General features: G+C 43.6%; 1 protein-coding gene across 1 annotated transcript in view; it reads right to left on the bottom strand.

Moving 5' to 3' along the window:
• Positions 1-20,033, bottom strand: part of TMA16 (translation machinery associated 16 homolog) — a 60,964-nt gene that overhangs the window by 7,105 nt on the left and 33,826 nt on the right. Inside the window, exon 6 of the mRNA XM_026647875.2 lies at positions 3,256-3,298. Coding sequence (XP_026503660.1) covers positions 3,256-3,298 — 43 coding nt within the window. The remainder of the gene's footprint in view (positions 1-3,255; positions 3,299-20,033) is intronic.

Below are 20,033 nucleotides of genomic sequence, written 5' to 3'. Positions count from 1 at the left end.
TTTCAGTGATGAATTAAGTGATTCACATATCTATCTAGTTTGTAAAATGCTTTAGGATTCTGTGGGATAAGAGACGCTGACAAAATGTAAGTTACATATATTACTCATTCTACTCCCACTGTCAATTTCTATTCTGTACCTTTCTGACTATGAACCAGTTGGTTTTAGATTTGACAGATTTAACTCCTTTTGTGCAACGTAATGAGTGCAGTTGGATCAACTTCCCCATTTGGGTGCTCACTGTGCAGAGCTAATATTCCACCTACTGGAAAACAGTAGTTCATTATGATCTATGAGAAATGTTAAAATGTTGTATGAGTGATTCCAAGGAGATACAATGCATGTGTAATTTAAATTCACGAACTGAATCATTACTTTCAAAAGGCTTGAGGCTGCATAAAGGAGGAAGGACTCATTTAATAATCACGTCAGGCCCAGGTTCAAAATTATAGCTGTTTGAGTATACTAAAGGCAGTTGGTGGATGATTTTTCTCAAGGGCAATAGCCATTTTTTTTTTTTTCATTTTTTTTACATGGACAAATCTGCTGTGGTTCTAACAAGGTAATAAAACAGAAACCTTCTGTCAGAATTTTCATGGTACGGTAAGTCACTCTAAGCATTCCTGATCTCATGGCAGTTGGAGGTTTAGTGCCTTTAAATTTAACTCCTACCACACAGATGAAATCCTCCAAAGCCTTCTGCCTAATGGACAGAGCAGATTGAGCTGTGGTAATTAATCCACTGCATTGCCCAATTCTTAAGATTTCTTATAGTTATTCCTAGATAAATGTAGCTCTTGACTGTATAGTTTGCCTTAAGTCTGACTGGATTATTATTGCGGTTTTGCATTGCCATGGGAAAATGCTAGTTTATTATGCTGAATTTTTAAACAAACATTTAAAATGCTGAGCACCCGTAACTTGCTCTGAGTAAGAAGGACTTGAAGGTGCTCAGCAGCTCTGAAAATCCATCCTTGAGGATTTCATTTTACAAATGGACACAGGAATTACCATATCAGATTGGACCACTGGTCCATCTAGTCCACCATCCTGTATTCAGTATCAAAAGAAGGTCCAAGAAACTCCGATTATAGAATAGCATGTTGTGGAGAAAGAGGGATTTATGTGTGGTATTTTTTATAAATATCATATGCCCTTCAGGCTGTCCGTAATATTCTCCTGCCTCAATGCACAGAGTTAAATCAATAGGATTGTTAAAGGAATCAAGCAGGAAGGCAAAACAATGACAGAGATAAGAATCCTCGAGGAAATAACAGGGAAATTGTTTATTGGCTCCATCTAGGCTAAGAAGAGTTTACTCTCCCCCAGACTAGGCCTAGTATGAAAGGGGATCCTAAAAATCTTTAAAATGATGGCTTTGGGAGGAAGGGGAGGCTGCCCAGGGAGTGTCAGTGAGAGCTAAGAGACACACTGAAAGAGAACATGCTACGAGCAGGACAGTCTGGTTCTCACCAGAGACAGGAGTTAACTGGACTGAATGGAACTTGCAAATACTTGCAAAGAAAGATTAAGATGTAGGTATAGAAAAATAGGTATCAGGACTCTGTTTTTCTAACCTTTTGCTCTGCAAGCTCCATACCTTAGGATGAAAGAATAAATGATGTTTTGTTTTGAAGATGCTGTTTCTGTCACTGCACACTTATATTGTCACAAGCTCCAGAAGGGAAACTTTTACAGGTGCCAAACCCAGTAGAGCCTGTCACATTAACACAGTTAGGAAACAGGGTAGGTGGCTGCAGCATAGAGATCCAGTCCCAGAATTGTTGAACTGTATGCTTCCACCCAGAGCATGACGTGGAAGCCAGGCCTGTGATCTAAGGGGTGCTCTCAAGAGGGACAAAAACCACAGTTTCACCTGTAACCATGACACCTGTCCATACAGAAAGTTTCTTTCCAGTCTCCATGACTTAGTGGCTGGCTCATGCTTTGAAATGTGTTAGCCCTCAAAAAAAAAAAAAAAAAAAAAAAAAAAAAAAAGTTGTATCTCCTTTAATTAACTGTCTGAGCCAGGTCTCATCCATATAAATGTCTAATCATTTTACAATGTCTTCTAAGTTGTTGGCAGGAATGATATTTTATGGCTGTGCATTCCATGGCAACGCAAATCTTGGAAATCACATTGAAATCTTAAAGGGAAGAATCAACAACTGCATCTGGTGTACACATGCAATACTACTGATTTTACTATATCTAGTTTGTATGAAGTATCAGAGGGGTAGCCGTGTTAGTCTGGATCTATAAAAAGCGACCAAGAGTCCTGTGGCACCTTATAGACTAACAGACATATTGGAGCATAAGCTTCCGTGGGTGAATACCCACTTCGTCAGATGCATGTTTGTATGATGCACCCATCGGAAGATAAAACTGTGCCCTAACTCATATTGGTTACTTAAGGGTATATCTAAACAATGCAATACTCAAACTATTGCATGATAGGATGAATGAGATGGAGATAACTATTTAGACTTTTGGGGGGGAAGGGAGGAGAGTGTATGTGGCAGGGAGGAGTGGTGCTCGTATATCTTCCCATTTACTATTAAACGTTGTGCCTTGAGCCTATATATTGGCCTGTCCTCCCGGTTAAGAACTGGATGTTGGTCTCTCTGGGGCCAGAAGAGTCTCCCAAAATGACATTCAAAGTACGTTTTCTTCTTCAGGAAAGGAACATGCTAACTCTATAGTGCACCCTACTGAGCCTTTGCTGATGCATGGAGAAAAGAATCAAGCTCAGCACCATAACTCTGATCCCCTGAATCTCTCAACGGAGCATGCTCCAAGGTTATTTGCTATAAGAATTGCTAAAATATAGGCCGAGAATTTCCCACATTAAAAGTTTGTTTGAAAATATCCAAAAAAAGAAGCCATTGAAGTTATATGAACTCAATTCTAACAGTCTCAGCACTTTAAACCTTATAATATTTCAATAATTGATTGTTACTAGCTAGTAAGTTACAATTTTTAGGCTGCAGTAGCTAAGAAAAAAACTAGAACAGCAAAATATTGAGTACACTAATAATATGTCATCAGTTTCCTTTCAAACAAGAGAACACTGTCCTCCACCAACTGCTTCTTGTAGAATGCTGGGTTGGTTGGTTGGTTGGTTGGCTGGCTGGCTTTTTTTTACCCGAAAAAAAAAAAAAAAAAAAATGGTGAGACATGCCATGCCATTTCAAGAGATGTCCAGTTGGGCACATCCAGACCACAAATAATTAAATACAACAAAAAGAAACTCACCTGAAAATATTAAGATGTTTGCCATTCACAATGTCAGGAATGTCTAAAGGGAACAAAATTAAATACAGTTAGATTACCAGCTATAAATTATCCATAGCAATTCTCATTTCAGAGCAAACATTAAACTAGGACTTCAAAGATGTATCAGGTATATGCTAGCTGAAGGATTGAACCCACAAGGTCAGAGGTGGATACAGATCATACTGAGAATAGCGAGGTCCAAGGATAATAATCTAGAAGGAAGTCTACCTTTTCTCCCACAACTGCCAGGAAGGGGGAGGATGCTGGGATTTCTAACAAGGTGCTGTTCCTGAGCCCATTTTAGCAGGGCAGGGGGGAAGACATTCCCAAGGTACTTTCAGCAACTAGAGGCAACTAAAAAGTTGATAAAGGAAGCTGCATTTTGTCTAAATGTTTGTGTCAAAACCGGCAAAAGATTTAGGCCCTTAAAAGGAACCTGCAAATGCTTACAGTGAGATTAGCAGCATAATTAAGTTATTTGTATTACAATTGTACCCTAGAGTCCCCATTGTGCTATACAGATATACATACATACATACACACACATACACACACACCTTTGTCCTTATTGAATTTCATCCTATTTACTTCAGACCATTTCTCCAGATCATTCCGAATTTTAATCCTACCCCTCTCAGCTAGGTATCGTCCACAAACTTTAAGTGTACACTCTATGCCAGGGGTCAGCAACCTTTCATAAGTGGTGTGCCAAGTCTTCATTTATTCACTTTAATTTAAGGTTTCGCGTGCCAGTAATACATTTTAAGGTTTTTAAAAGGTCTCTTTCTATAAGTCTATAATACATAACTAAATTATTGTTGTATGTAAAGTAAATAAGGTTTTAAAAATGTTTAAGAAGCTTCATTTAAAATTGGCCAGGATCCGGGCAGTGTGAGTGCCACTGAAAATCAGCTCGTGTGCCGCCTTCGGCACCCGTGCCATAGGTTGCCTACCCCTGCTCTATGCCATTATGTAAATCACTGATGAAGATACTGAACGGAACCGGACCGAGAACTGATCCCTGCAGGACCCCACTTGATATGCCCTTCCAGCTTGACTGTGAACAACTGATAACTACTTTCTGGGAATGGTTTTCCAAACAGTTATGCATCCACCTTATAGTAGCTCCCATCTAAACTGTATTTCCCTAGTTTGTTTATGAGAAGGTCATGCGTGACAGTATCAAAATCTTTACTAAAGTCAAGATATACCACGTCTACCACTTCCCCCCATCCACATGGCTTGGTTCTCTGTCAAAGAAAGCTATTAGGTTGGTTTGATATGATTTATTCTTTAAATCCATGCTGACTGTTACTTAGCTCCTTATTATCTTCTAGGGGTCTGCAAACTGATTGCTTAATTATTTGCTTCATTATCCTTCTTAGTACTGAAGTTAAGCTGACTGATTTGTAATTCCCCAGGTTGTCCTTATTCCCCTTTCTATAGATGGGCAAACATAGTGCCCTTTTTCAGTCCTCTGGAATCTCTCCCATCTTCCATGACTTTTTGAAGATAATCGCTAATGGCTTAGAGATCTCCTCAGTCAGATACTTGAGTATTCTACGATGTATTTCATCAGACCCTGATGACTTGAAGACATCTAACTTCTCTAAGGGTATGTCTACACTACGAGGGTAATTCGATTTTACTTAAATCGAATATGTGGAATCGATATTGCAAAGTCGAACGTGTGTGTCCACACTAAGGACACACTAAGGACAGTAATTCGACTTTGTGAGTCCACACTAACGGGGCGAGCGTCGATATTGGAAGCGGTGCACTGTGGGCAGCTATCCCACAGTTCCCGCAGTCCCCGCTGCCCATCGGAATTCTGGGTCGAGCCGCCAATGCCTTCTGGGTAAAAAAAATTTGTCGTCATCCGTCCGTCACTAACGCCCTCCCTCCCTCCATGAAAGCGCCGGCGGGAAATCAGTTCGCGCACTTTTCTGGTCAGTGACAGCGCGGACGCCACAGCACTGCGATCATGGATCACGCTGCGACCATCGCTGCACTTGTGGCCGTTCTCAACACCTCGCAGCTTATCATACACCTTTCCCTGAGGCAGATGCAGAGAAATCGGGCGAGGAGGCTACGGCACCGCCGTGAGAGCCTGAAGTCGGAGAGTGGCACAGAGCTGTCAGAAACCACGAGCCCCAGCGCCCAGGACATCACGGTGGCAATGGGGCATGTGGATTTTGTTGAACGGCGATTCTGGGCCCGGGAAACAAGCACGGACTGGTGGGACCGTATAGTGCTTCAGGTCTGGGATGAATCCCAGTGGCTGCGAAACTTTCGCATGCGGAAGGGGACTTTCCTCGAACTTTGTGAGTTGCTGTCCCCTGCCCTGAAGCGCAAGGACACCCGCATGCGAGCAGCCCTCACTGTCCAGAAGCGAGTGGCCATAGCCCTCTGGAAGCTTGCAACGCCGGACAGCTACCGGTCAGTCGCGAACCACTTTGGTGTGGGCAAATCTACCGTGGGGGTTGTTGTCATGCAAGTAGCCAAGGCAATCGTGAAGGTACTGCTCCCAAAGGTAGTGACCCTGGGAAACGCGCAGGTCATCATAGATGGCTTTGCCGCGATGGGATTTCCAAACTGCGGAGGGGCTATCGATGGGACTCACATCCCTATCCTGGGACCGGACCACCAGGCCAGCCAGTACATCAATAGAAAGGGCTACTTTTCAATGGTGCTGCAAGCACTGGTGGACCATCGGGGACGGTTTACAAACATCTACGTCGGATGGCCGGGCAAGGTTCATGACGCTCGTGTGTTCAGGAACTCTGGTCTGTTTAGACGGCTGCAGGAAGGTATTTACTTCCCAGACCACAAAATAACTCTTGGGGATGTGGAGATGCCTACAGTCATCCTCGGGGACCCAGCCTACCCGCTAATGCCCTGGCTCATGAAGCCCTATACTGGCGCCCTGGACACAGAAAAAGAACTGTTCAACTACCGTCTCAGCAAGTGCAGAATGGTGGTGGAGTGTGCTTTTGGCCGTCTCAAAGGGAGATGGAGAAGCTTACTCACTCGCTGTGATCTCAGTGAAACCAATATCCCCATCGTTATTGCAGCTTGCTGTGTGCTCCACAATCTATGTGAGAGCAAGGGGGAGACCTTTATGGCGGGGTGGGAGCTAGAGGCAAATAGCCTGGCTGCTGATTACGTCCAGCCAGACAGCCGGGCCATTAGAAGATCCCAGCGGGACGCCCTGTGCATCCGGGAGGCTTTGAAAGCTAGGTTCCTGAGTGAGCAGGGCAACCAGTGACTTTTCAGTTTGTGGACAGAGAAGCTGAACCTGCCCCCGTTTCTTTGCCCAGTTCATTTTGACTATCCTCTCCAGTTACATACCCCCTTCACCCCCTTCCCCTTCCCAAAAAATAAAATCATTTCGATTTTGTTAATGAACACCGTTGTCTGTATTGCTGTTTTCGCGGGAATATTTTAAACCGGGGACGCAGACTGTGGCGGGGGGCGGGTTCAGTGTTCTGATGCAAATGATGCTTCTAAACTCCCGGAATGACAGGCTCCGCACTGGTGGACTGGTTATTTCAATGGAGAACATGAAAAACACCTCCCAGACTGACCAGGGTAACCAGTGACTGCACTGTGTATGTGTCCTGATGCTGGACCTGACACCGCCTCTGTACCCTGCTAAAGGTCACTGTCCTGCCCAATTACCAAGCCCCTTCCCCCCCTCCAGACAGACTCTCCCTCAAAAGAACCTGACTGAAACAGTAATGGAGAGAAACAAACATTTTATTGCGAACCAGACATGAAACGTGGGGTGTGAAACTTGGACGGGGGCTTCTGTGAGGTGGGTGGGAAAGGACTTATGAAATTTTGGGGAATGTCAGCCTTCTAGTGCTAGAGCAGTCTGCAGGGGTTGACTGAAAGTTTTAACGGCCCTTGCCGCCCCTCCTTCTTTGGAGTTTGGGTGAGGGTGGTGTGGGACTTGGTGGCGGGTGAGGGCGGTTACAGATAGACTGCAGCGGGGCTCTGTCCTCCTGCCTCCGGTCTTGCAGAACATCCACAAGGCGCCGGAGCGTGTCCGTTTGCTCCCTCATTAGTCCAAGCAGCTTTTCAGTAGCCTGTTGGTCCTCCTGACGCCACCTCTCCTCCCGTTCCATGACTGCTCGGTGCATTTGTGACAAGTTCTCCCTCCACTGTGTCTGCTGGGCTGCCTGGGCTCGGGAGCAGTCCATTAGTTCTGAGAACATGTCTTCACGCGTCTTCTTCTTCCTCCGCCTAATCTGCGCTAGCCTCTGGGAGTGTGCTGAGAGGCTGGGTTGGGAGACAGTCGCAGATGTGTCTGTGTGAATTGTGAAAAGGGAGTGAATTCCTGAGACAGATAAATGAAATTGTATACAAAGAACCTAGTCTTTCTCTGTGAACAAGACCATGCACTGCACCTCTCACATGCGCACTCAGGACAAGGTCGAATTTTCGGCCGTCGCCTTCAGTGCCTGTGGACTTGCGGAGGTCTTGGACTGTTCAGAGAACTGTGGCTGGAGACCTGAACTTCTGGAGCGGGCAATAATGGTAAGCCGCAGACTTGTGGCTGCTTAAAACCCCAGCAGTAGCACTGGCCTCCTTTCACATTGAAAGCAATGCCAGTCTCTGCTGCCAGCAATCAGGACAGCATCAACTCTGCCCCTGTCCCACCCCCTCGCGGCTGTCCCAGGGAAAGATCCCTGTATGCTGCCCCTCTCCCTCCACCGCGTGGCTGTAAAGCAGTCCCAATACTAACATTCCCCTCCCTAATTCAAAGCAGGGCGTCATGAGCGACATCACCCTCCTGAGGATCCCGGACACCCAGAGAGAACGCATGCTGCGGGAAAGCATGCAGAAACCGGGGCCGTATGCCGCCATGCTATGTCGGGCCATGATCCCGGAGTACTTGATTATGGCGTGGAGGGGGCATGTCTGCTACCACGGAGGGCCCACTAAGATCGCCCTACCCCGGAACCTGATCAACAGGCTTGAGCTCTACCTCCACGAGACCTACGAGGAGTTCTCCTACGAGGATTTCTCGTCGATCCCCGGCCACATTGACCGGATTTTCGCGTAGGTGCACTGGGACTATGGAGTGGAGCGTCTTGGGCCTGGGAATCATGGAGTAACGGACATTGTGAAAATTTTTTAAAACACTTGGGACTAAATTGAGAAGAGCCCAAGACAGAGAAATCATGAAAACCCATTTGTTACCTTTGTAAATATTCCTGTTTTGTACCTGATTATTTTTTTACTAGTTTACAGAACTTTTATAAATGTACATTGTTAATAGTATAAATATTACCGTTCTGTTTTAAATAAATGTTTACATGTTTACAGCACTTACTGCTTGATCCTTCCCCTGATTCTGTGTCCGGGGTAAGGGATGGGGACGGTTGGTACGGGATCTCGGTAAGGGTGATGAAGAGCTCCTGGCTGTCGGGGAAATCAGCGGTGCCAGCGCTGTCGACTGCCTCGTCCTCCTCATCTCCTTCTTCATCTTCCCCGTCCGCTGTCATGTCCGACGAGGAACCGGCCGCGGACATGATCCCATCCTCGGAGTCCACGGTCAGGGGTGGGGTAGTGGTGGCGGCCGCTCCCAGGATGGAATGCAGTGCCTCGTAGAAACGGGATGTGTGGGGCTGGGATCCGGAGCGTCCGTTAGCCTCTTTTGTTTTTTGGTAGCCTTGTCTCAGCTCCTTGATTTTCACGCGGCACTGCGTTGCATCCCGGCTGTAGCCTCTCTCTGCCATGGCTTTGGAGATCTTCTCGTAGATCTTAGCATTCCTTCTTTTGGAGCGCAGCTCTGAAAGCACGGACTCATCGCCCCACACTGCGATGAGATCCAAGACTTCCCGATCAGTCCATGCTGGGGCCCTCTTTCTATTACATTGCACGGCCATCTCTGCTGGAGAGCTCTGCATAGTTGCCACTGCTGCTGAGCTCCCCTCGATGTCCAAAGAGGAACTGAGATTCAAACTGCCCAGACAGGAAAATGAAAATGAATTCAAATTTTCCCGGGGGTGTGGCTGGTCAGAGCATCCGAGCTCGGACTGCTGTCCAGAGCGTCAACAGAGTGGTGCACTGTGGGATAGCTCCCGGAGCTATTACCGTCGATTTCCATCCACACCTAGCCTAATTCGATATGGCCATGTCGAATTTAGCGCTAATCCTCTCGTTGGGGAGGATTACAGAAATCGATTTAAAGAGAGCTTTATGTCGAACTAAATGGCTTCCTGGTGTGGACGGGTGCAGGGTTAATTCGATATAACGGCGCTAAAGTCGACATAAAAGCCTAGTGTAGACCAGGCCTAAGTAATTTTTAACTTGTTCTTTCCCTATTTTAGCCTCTGATCCCACCTCATTTTTACTGGCATTAAGTAAGTTGGATGTCCAGTTGTTACCAAGCTTTTTGGTGAAAACTGAAACAAAAAGTGATTTAGCACTTCTGCCATTTCCACATTTTCTGTTATTGTTCCCCCCCCACCCCCAATTGAGTAATGGGCCTACCTTGTCTTTGGTCTTCCTCTTGCTTCTTATGTATTTGTAGTATATTTTCTTGTTACCCTTTATGTCTCTAGCTAGTTTAATCTCGTTCTGTGCTTTGGCTTTTCTAATTTTGTCTCTACATACTTGCGTTATTTGTTTATATTCATCCTTTGTAATTTGATCTAGTTTCCACTTTTTGTAGGACTTATTGAAGATTTCCTGGTTAAGCCAGGGTGGTCTCTTGCCATACTTCCTATCTTTCCTACACTGTGGGCTAGATACTTGTGCAAGGTCAAACAGATCAGTGCCTGAACTGGGAATCAAACCCAGGTTTCCAGTTCAAATAATTAATTTTAAAACACAGTTCTAAGAATGTAAAGATCAATAAAACATTAAGAAAAAATGAGCATGTATAAGATTGTATCTTTATAGAGGGGTATAATCATAGCTTGCTGTTTAAACCCCTGGATATCCAAATGACAATCTCTCTTTGGCTGTGGAACACACCATTTCCCCCACTCAAGCCATTCAACCGTCTTGGCCCCTATCACCGTCTGAATTGCCTGGAAAACTTGAGGTAATGCCTGCTTGAGTGGCAGGGCACCTCCACTTCACTATCAATGTATCTGTTTACAGAGTAGTTGAAGTTTACACTGTTAATTATATATCATTATTATAAACAGAACTCTTGGTACTAAGAAACTGTCATTTTGCAATTACTGAAATTTCTATTTTAAAAGAAATGCAGTTGTATAATTTGTAATTACAATTTTTGCTTACATGGTATGTTGAGATTTGTCTTCTTTCTCTTTAAGTGATTTTATCTCTTGCTTAATCATAATAAATAGCAGTAGCTTTTAATAAGAGCCTTTTATATTGATTAGTGACCTGCCTGACCTAACTAAATAGGAAATAAATGGGATCTAGTAATACATTGATTATCCAACCTTTACTGATTTAACAGTATGCAGAATATAGAATACAAGCTTTTTGTATATAGGTATACAGGAGAGATGATTTTTCTAATTTCCAGTTGAAATTACATGGCCAAATTCTGAACTTACTTATAGCCCTGTGCATTCCTATTGGCATCAAGGTGGTTGTACAGGGTGCAAATCAGTGCACAATTTGGCCAAGAACCTTTAGGCTGCTTTACGTGACACATAGCCATTCCCTGTTTCTTGGCCATTTCTAAAATCTTACAGGTGACCTATTTCTCATACCATCAGTAATAGTGAACACTTTAGAGAGATTCTAATACTCAGAAGCTTTGAAGTTTTAGCACAGCTTGAAATGCCTTATTACTATCTAGAAACAACTATATAGATTTAAGGAGCAGCAAAGTGTCTCAACAAGGAATAATGCTACCTCTGTAGCATTAAATCTAAATTACTGCCTCATGTCATATAAATGTCATATTTCAGATGGCTCCTATGCTGTCTTTGATTGACTCTGAACACACAGGGAAAGTTAGAAGCTATTCTTTGTCTATCAATTTTCTTCAGTCTCAAGGTAATAAGCCAGATAATTCTATCAATATTGGATTATGTATCACATTTCTCCATGATAAAATATAGCATGTTACTTATCATTCATCTTAGTTGTTGTAGTTGGACTGCCGATGCTATTTTAAAAAATATTTTCCTTACACTGAATTATAAGGTCATATACTGAAGTGCAACCATACATCAGATAGGCCTTGAGAAGTACTGGGCATTATCTCAACTGTTCTACCTATCTTGACTACTGCAACAGGGATATCTACACTACTCTACACAATCCCCAAACCCTTGATTTTTGGTCTTGTATTTTAGTGAATAGCTTCAATGAGAGAGGAGTCCCTAAAGGAGTATTGACCCAAGCCTTGAAAATCTGAAACATACCATTCTTGGCTTGTGAAAGAGGCATGAACAACTGGTGCCACTCTCGACCGAAAAGATAATGCCTCATTCAGAGGAGGACTCTTCCTTTCCTTCTTCAAATATACAATAGTTTGACCAACACTGAAGAAACCCACCCTGGACAAATCAGTTCTACCCAACTACTGCCCAATGTCAAACTTCCCATTCCTGAACAAGCTCAAAGAGAAGCTAGCCAAAGGCCAACTACAAGCTCATCTAATTGAAGCTAAAATTCTAGACCCGTCATAATCTGGATTCAGGCCAGAATATGGAACTGAAACCACTTTAGTGGCACTGAGGGATGATTGCCTCCTGTCAATGGATAAAAGGACAGACAGATCCATTCTGATCCTGCTGGAGCTCTCTACAGCATTCAACATTGCTGACTATGAGATAGTGCTGTCTCACCAGGGAGAGGGAGCAGGGGTCCAGGGTAATGCACTAAAATGGTCTGAGTCCTTCCTGGAGGGACACAACCAAGGAGTAGTGGTAGAGGAGCAATTTCCCATCACTAGATCCCTCACTTGTGGAGTCCCACAAGGATCAATTTTCTTCCCAGTCCTTTTCAACATCTACATGTAGCCAGCAGGCAAACTGGTCAGACCACTCTCTGCTCCGAGTGCAAGGTACATTTCTTCCACCCTGCCATCTCTAACAATACATAGAAACATGTATATTTAAAAAAAAAAAAAAAAAAAAAAAAAAAAAAAAAAACCATAAAAAAAACAAAGGCACTGCACCTTCTCCTGAGGAGAGGATGAGAGAACAAACACTACATGACAGATGAGTAGTCACTTCATGTAATGTATTACTGGAAGGTGCTCAGATAAGCACAATATAAGAATATTTGTAGAACAGAATGATTGCCTCTGCTGCTGCTCCTAGCTTAACTGGACAGTAGCAAAGTGAAACTTTCCCAACTCTTGTCAGTTTTCCTGCTGCTCACAGGCTTCTGAATAGCACCAGTGAAGACTCAAGATTCTGGTTAGTCTTCACTCTGTAACTACTTGGCAGAACTCTGAGCAGCAGCAGAGGCACAACTGTCTGAAGACTTAAGGTGACATCTCTGCATCAGTTTACATTTGGTTCATATTTAGAATATTTTCTTCACAAGTGCTAAATTGGTTTTGGAGGGGGTTTTTGGTTTTTTTTTTTAAATGAGAGTTTAGCTTCTTTAGAAGTAGACTGCACTGACATGGGAAAGCTTCCAACTTGTCACAGGAGAGTATATAATCCAAGCTTTTCTGGCTTGTTCAACATCAGCTGAAGATAAATTTTGCCTTTTCCTTTATGTTCATGGCTAACTCAAGTGCTTTACTCACATGTTGTGCAGCAACTGTTGTAATAATTGGCCCTGCAGATTTATCCTAATTGTGAACTCAACTGTAAAAAGTGAGTGAAAGTTTATATAGTGTCATAACCTATAATAAAAAATATTGATGGGAAAAGCTGCAAAAGATTAAACTAGTACAAACAAAAACTCCTGCTGATATCACTCAAGGACTGTAATTAAGATCATGCCTGCTGAAGAAGAAAAGTGTGAGTCCCAAAATCAATAGACCAAAATTGGTGTGTCAGAAATTAGGCCCAATAATTAGAGGATTGGCTATTCTGCTCATCACTCCCTAACAAAGATTAGCCAAGAGCTAATTAGCCAAAAATTAGCCAAGAGTTTCACCATCATGGCTGCCACCCCTACCATCTTCTGGGACCTCAAGAGCCACTGTGCCATTGTTGCGCTTTTGTCGGCCCAGTCCTGAGAGATGTCCTGACCAGTCAGGGCCAAGAGAGGGACCCAGATGACATCAACACCTTCACTGGCTCCAGCTAAATCCCAAACACCATCTAGGATGTGAGACTTTGTCACACACACCCTTTGTATCCTTTTCCTGCCCCACCTTATTCCTTCTCTTTCCTATCCCTCTCCTTTTTCCTTCTGTTTAATAAAAGTCAGGCTTAGCCAGCCAAGACTATATATTTTGCGACACTGCTGTCAGCCTGTGACCAGAGAGAATGATGAAAGCAATTCCTTAAACTGCCTGAGGCTGGTACAAGTTTACCAGGTCTCAGAGTGGCTAATAAGACCATGTGCCATGCTGTTGTTTCTCAAGCAGTGAAGATACTAGTGGAGACAACACAGAGACAGGAACCATTTTCTATCTTTTCTAGTCTTTTTCATCCCCTCTTGTGTGCATTTGTCTTCTTTGTCTTCTAGGAAACGGGATTAGTCTTTAACAGCTTCAGTTCATTTTTTTTTTCCTGTCCAATATGTAAACACAAGATAATCCCATGTTTATTTGTGTTAAATAAAATAATTTCCTGAAAGATTGTGATAAAAGTCTGATTCATCTTGAACTGGAGAGGGGAGATTTGGTCAAAGATGAGATTTAAAAAATAAAATCTCCATCATTCCATACTCCCAATTAAAAAGCTATTAAATGTTGTTGGTATCTACCACAGCAATAACAGACATTTTACTTTTGTAGAATATAGGAAGCAAAAATCATTTAGATCTAGATTAACCTTATTCTAGTAATGCAATATAATCAAAAGATTTACAGGCACCTGTACACCTAGAAAGTGAGTTAAGGTTTCCCAGGTTTAAAAAATGAACATACAGATCATCTACTGGAAGTGAAAGCACTAGGCTTTATTGTTCAAAAAGCAAAGTTTTATTCATTAATAGCTATGCATTTTTAACAAGCCCATCAACACAGTGCCTAGGCATGATACCAACACTACAGTAGTACCGTAATTCCTCACAAAAAGGATATACACTTGAGACAGGCATGACAGATGTGAGACCCAGGAAGCATGAGGTGAAGTGTGCCAGACAGACATGGATTTTTGTGACAGTAAGTTTTAAACGTGTTTTCGGGTTCATGGCTTACTGAGATGTTTTCCTAGGGAATCCCTGAAGAGTGGTTAATGCAAGTTCTTCAACACAAGTTATGCAAAAACTCAGCTTCTGAAACTTGGCCTCTTGAGGAGGGGGCCACTGACCAGTGTCACCTATTAAAGGAGGACAGAGATCAAAGGTCCAAACTTCATAAAGAAACACTTGACCTGTCCCAAGGTTGTTCTTGATCTGAAACCTGATATGAACTTTTAACCAAGAGAGCAAACCAGGCTGAGGGGTTTGAAAGGCTGGCACCTTCTAGAGCCCTATTTGGAGTTGGGGGAGACCTCTATTAAGCTTTTAGCATGCAGGTAGTACCTTTTATTGTGTTTTATATGTTTTCGCTATGCTATTTTGCCCTAAGAATAAATTTACTTTGCTTTGCGAAGGCTGACTGGTAACTTGTGTACCCTGCTGTAGCTCCTGAAGAAAGAGCAACCTAGAGATGCTGGATCCCAGTCAGACCTGATCCTTCCACAGTCTCTCTCTCCAGTCTGGAGGGAGAAACATGGGTCTCCATCCAAAAGAGGTGATGGCTAAGCCTGAAACCTTAAGAGAGTTACAACTGAAACTGTGACAATAGGCCTTATGGTGTATCTTGAGGTCTACAGAGTAGTGCACCAGGGAAGTGTGGTGTGTATAGTCAAGAGCCTTCCATCAGAAATGCCATGCCTTTAGCTCTCAGATGTTGAAATATAGGATGTGTTAGCAAAAACACAGAACACTATATGTACTCTTGATGGTAATATTAACCAAGATGTCTAATATTCTGTCTTACCAATGGATATCAACACCAAGATTTTTGAAAGTGGATGCCTTAATTTTTGATCCCATTGGAATCACAGATTATAACTTATATTATCTCCATCTAAGCACCAACAAGATACTCAGTCCCTGCCCAGAGAATTTATATATTGGAAGACAAAGTGCACTGTCATATCTAGAAAAAGGAGCTACCTAAGGAATAAAAAACTGAAAACATCTAGGGAAGGTAAAAATACAACAGTAGTATTTTAACGTTAACTGTTTTGGGAGAACTGCAGTCCAGCACTCATGAAATTGACAAGAGCCTTCCAGCCTGGCTGCCAGAGAGGCACAGAGACAGGGCACTAAGCCACCCACTCAGCTCCAGGGCTGGAGAGGCCATTCAACCTGCACACCTTCCCCCCGACTCCAGCAGCATGAGAAGCAGAGATCCAAGCCCTCATTTGGGGCGAGGCATTGAGGAAGGAAGAAGGGAAGGTCAGACATGGCAGCCAACTGAGAAAGGTTTTGTCAATTTCACTGGCAAAAAGTGAAATTGACAAGGCCTTTGGGGGGGGGGAAGGGCAACTGTTGTTTCTATTTTCCCAACCAAAAAATTATGGTTTTTTTTCTGAAAAATTGAAAATTTTCTGTAGAATATTTCAATTTTGCACAAAGGCCATTTTTCATCAAAAAATCATTCTAATGAAAAATTTTCAACCAGTTCTACTCATCAAAGCTCTATAAAGTAGTAATACTCCCTCTCAACTGTTTCTTGGTATTTCCCTGCTTATGCATCCAAGAATTACATTAGTCCTCTTAGCTCAGGGGTGGACAAACTACAGCCCGCGGGCTGCTTCCAGCTCATGAGACGTTTTTATCCGGACCTTGAGCTCCTGCTGGGGAGCGGAGTCGGGCGCTTGTCCCACTCCGGCGCTCCCACTGGGGAGCGGGGTCTGGGGCTTGCGCCACTCCGCCCAGTGCTCCCTAGCCCCTGACTCACTGATGAGCACCATCTTCCTGGAAGATTCCTTCCGGCACACAGAAGAGCCGCACTGTGCAGGAGCGACTTCACCGCACTGTTTCCGGGATCGGAACCCCGCCACCTCGGGGTCTCTTCAGGCCCCATCCTTGAGAGCCTCGAAACTGCCCAGGGGCCGCAGCCTCCACCCGTGGCAGTGCCTGGTACGGCTGCCTTGGTGTCCCCAATACCACACCCTATGAATCCCCCCTCCTCTCATCTCGGTAACACCCCTTACAGAGCCACCCCCGCCCCCCCCCCGGCCACATCCCATGAGTCCTCCCACCCCACCTTGGTAACATCCCTTACTATGTAAACTTTTAATGAACGCAACAGTGCAAACAGAACTCAAAGTACAATAGTAAGAACATTTCAAATATACCATTTTTGGGGGGAGGGTTGGACATAAAGTTACAGATGAGTTTACACCTGCCTCTGCCTCTTCTTGTCCACATGGGTTCTGGGACAGAATGCCATGGCTCAAAATTATCAGGGGCACTGACACCCAACAAATCCAGGCTAGAGAGAGGGCCCAGTTTTTTCACAGTGCATGAAATCTTGTAAAACAGCAGTTTGAAATAAGGGCAGCAGTTAGGATTTTCTTTTCCCTTTCAAAAATGAACACTGCAAAAAAAAAAAAGAAAAGTGGACAAAGTGTCGGGTTTTTAACAAAGAACGGAATACAAAATATTTTTTCCACAAACGTGACCTCAAAGGCTGTACGCCTGATTTGTCAGGAGAGGATCAGTGTTCAAGGAGTACAATTTGAATTGCCATTTTTCAACAAAATATCCTAATTATGGAAGTAATTTAACAACTGAGGAAAGGGCAAGAAAAGCTGAGAAACTCGCCACAAACTTAAAAGCTCAGCAAAATATTTATGTGCAACAAGCTACAGTTCAGGAAGCCACTACAAAGGCAAGTTATGTTCTGGCGTTTAAAATCGCTAAACAAAATAAGCCTTTTGCTAAAGTAGAGTTGAAAGAATGTATGGTTTATGTTGCTAACATGCTGTGCCCGGAACACCAAAACAAATTTGAGAACATTAGTTTGTCATGAAGAACTGTTACTCGATGTGTAGAAGTGATTGGTGGAATTTGACTTCTGAGTTGAACAAGAAAGCACAGGGCTTTACGTTGTTTTTGTTAGCTCTCGAAGATAGCACTGACATTAAGGACACAGCAGTTACTGATTTTTGAAATTTGAAATCACAGATGAATTTTTATCAATTGAATCAATGAAAGGCACAACTAAGGAATCGGATTTATATGAGAGGGTGTCTGCTGCCTTGCACGTCTGAAGCTCCCTTGGAGTAAACTGGCAAACGTCACTGCAGGTGGATTGCCAAATTTAAGTGGGAAAAACGTAGGACTTTTTTAAAGAATTCAGGACAAAGTAAAAGAAGATGACCCTGATAAAGAAGTGATTTTTCTGCATTGTATTCTACATCAGGAGGCCCTCTGCATAAATGTCCTGGACATTGATCATGTTGTTCACACAGTAGTGAAAATAGTGAACTACATAGATTCATAGATTCTAGGACTGGAAGGGACCTCGAGAGGTCATCGAGTCCAGTCCCCTGCCCACATAAAAGCGAGGAGATTTAATCATTGGCAATTCATTTCCCTTCTTGAAGACACTGGTGCCGAACACCCAGACTTACTTTATCATACAAATCTCCACTGGCTCAACATAGGAAAGGTATTGCAGAGAGTGGGAGAGCTCAGAGTTGAAATACACACTTTTCTGGAGATGCAGGGGGAAGAAAACGATTTCCCTGACTTAAAGAATTCAAAATGGGTGTGCAACCTTGCTTTTGGTGTGGATATCTTGGCACATTTAAATGAACTTAATGTGAAGCTGCGAGGAAAGAATGTGTTTGTAAACAAATTGTGTTCTAGTGTGACAGCTTTCAAAGCCAAGTTAGTCTTGTTTTCAAAACAATTTAAGAACAAAGTGTTCGCTCAGTTTCCAACACAGAAATACTTGGAAATGTCGCCAGAGCAGACAGAAAAGTACAGCAAAATTTTGAGTGACTTGCATGGAGAATTTTTTCATCGATTCCCTGACTTTGAGAAGATAGAGAGAACACTGGAGTTGGTGTCATACCCACTGTCATTTGACTACAAGAAAGCCCCGCAAGAATTACAACTGGAGCTCATTGAGCTACAGTGCGATTCCACCTTGAAGAAAAAGTACAATTCAGAAAAACTGGACAAGTTTTAAGCCCCTTGAGTGAAACAAAGTTCATAAATAACCGCAAGGTGGAACAGAAAGTCCTTGTTTTGTTCAGCTCCACCTGTGTGTGTGTGAACAAATATTTTCCCTGCTAAATTACAACAAATCTCACTACAGATCCTAGTTAACTGACCAGCATCTCAGCTCCGTATTGCAGATTTCCATAACGAGAATGACACCAGACTTTGATGCCATTGTAAAGAAGGGCGACCAGCTGTATTGCTCACATTAATGAAAGAGGGCATGGAAAGGGGTTAAGTTTGGTTTAATTATTGTAATACATTGTTATGATGGTATATTTATAATAGTAAGTAAGGTTTTATGTTTATTTCCACTAAAATGTATCTTTATTAAATAAGAATTTATTTGAATATCTCTGAATTGTTAATTTCGTGAGCCTTCATGGCCCGCCATACAATTTCCATACCCAGATGCGGCCCTCAGGCCAAAATGTTTGCCCACTCCTGTCTTAGCTACAGAACAGCACTGGGAACTCACATTTAGTTGGTTATTTACCATCACCCTTAAGTCTTGTTCAATATCACTGCATTCCAGGATACTGCTACCCATTTTGTAAATGTGACCTACATGTTTTTCCTAGATGTACAACCTTGCATTTGGCTATATTAAAAGCCATGTTGCTTAAATGAGACCACTTAACTAAGCAATCCAGATCAGCCTTTCCATTGCTGTACAGTATCTCCTCACTTAAAGTCGTCCCGGTTAACGCTGTTTCGATGTTACGTTGGCTGTTAATTAGGGAACATGCTCGTTTAAAGTTGTGTAATGCTCCCTTCTAACGTCGTTTGGCAGTCGCCTGCTTTGCCTACTGCTTGCAGGAAGAGCAGCCAATTGCAGCTAGCTGGTGGGGGCTTGTAACCAGGGTGGACTGGCAGCCCCGCTATCAGCTCCCCGCTCCCTTAAGTTCCCTGTGCAGCAGCTGCCAGCAGGCTAGCAATTGCAGCTGTCCCTCCTCCCACTGCCATGTGCTGCTCCTGCCCTCTGCCTTGGAGCTGCTCTACGAGACTCCTGCTTGCTGTGCGGGGGGGGAGGGAAGGAAGAGGGGGCTAATGCTAATGTCAGGGTGTCCCCCTCCCCCCTGCTCCTGCACCCCACTTACCCCATCTTCCACAGAGCAGGGGGGACACACCAGGGCTCAGGATGGAGGGAGCTTGCAGCAGCTGCGGTCTCAGCAAGCTGATCTAATTAACAAGGCAGTGTACTTAAAGGGGAAATGTGCATATCTCCCTCCATTCCTGCTGCCTTGTAGAGTGAGAGAGTTAACCCTTGAGGGCTCAGCCAATTGCTAGTTCATCATTTAGCAGTAAGGGAAATATCCCACCCTCTGACTCCTCCACCTCAACCAAGCTTCACAATCATCATCACTGTGTACCAGTATTAAATTGTTTGTTTAAAACTTATACTGTGTGTGTGTGTGTGTGTGTGTGTGTGTGTGTGTGTGTGTGTGTGT

Source organism: Terrapene carolina, unplaced genomic scaffold (genome assembly GCF_002925995.2).
Source record: "Terrapene carolina triunguis isolate 2854851 unplaced genomic scaffold, T_m_triunguis-2.0 Scaffold66, whole genome shotgun sequence".
NCBI lineage: Eukaryota > Metazoa > Chordata > Testudines > Emydidae > Terrapene > Terrapene triunguis.
The sequence above is the reverse complement of the archived record's forward strand: the minus strand, read 5'-3'. Positions and strand labels throughout refer to the sequence as shown.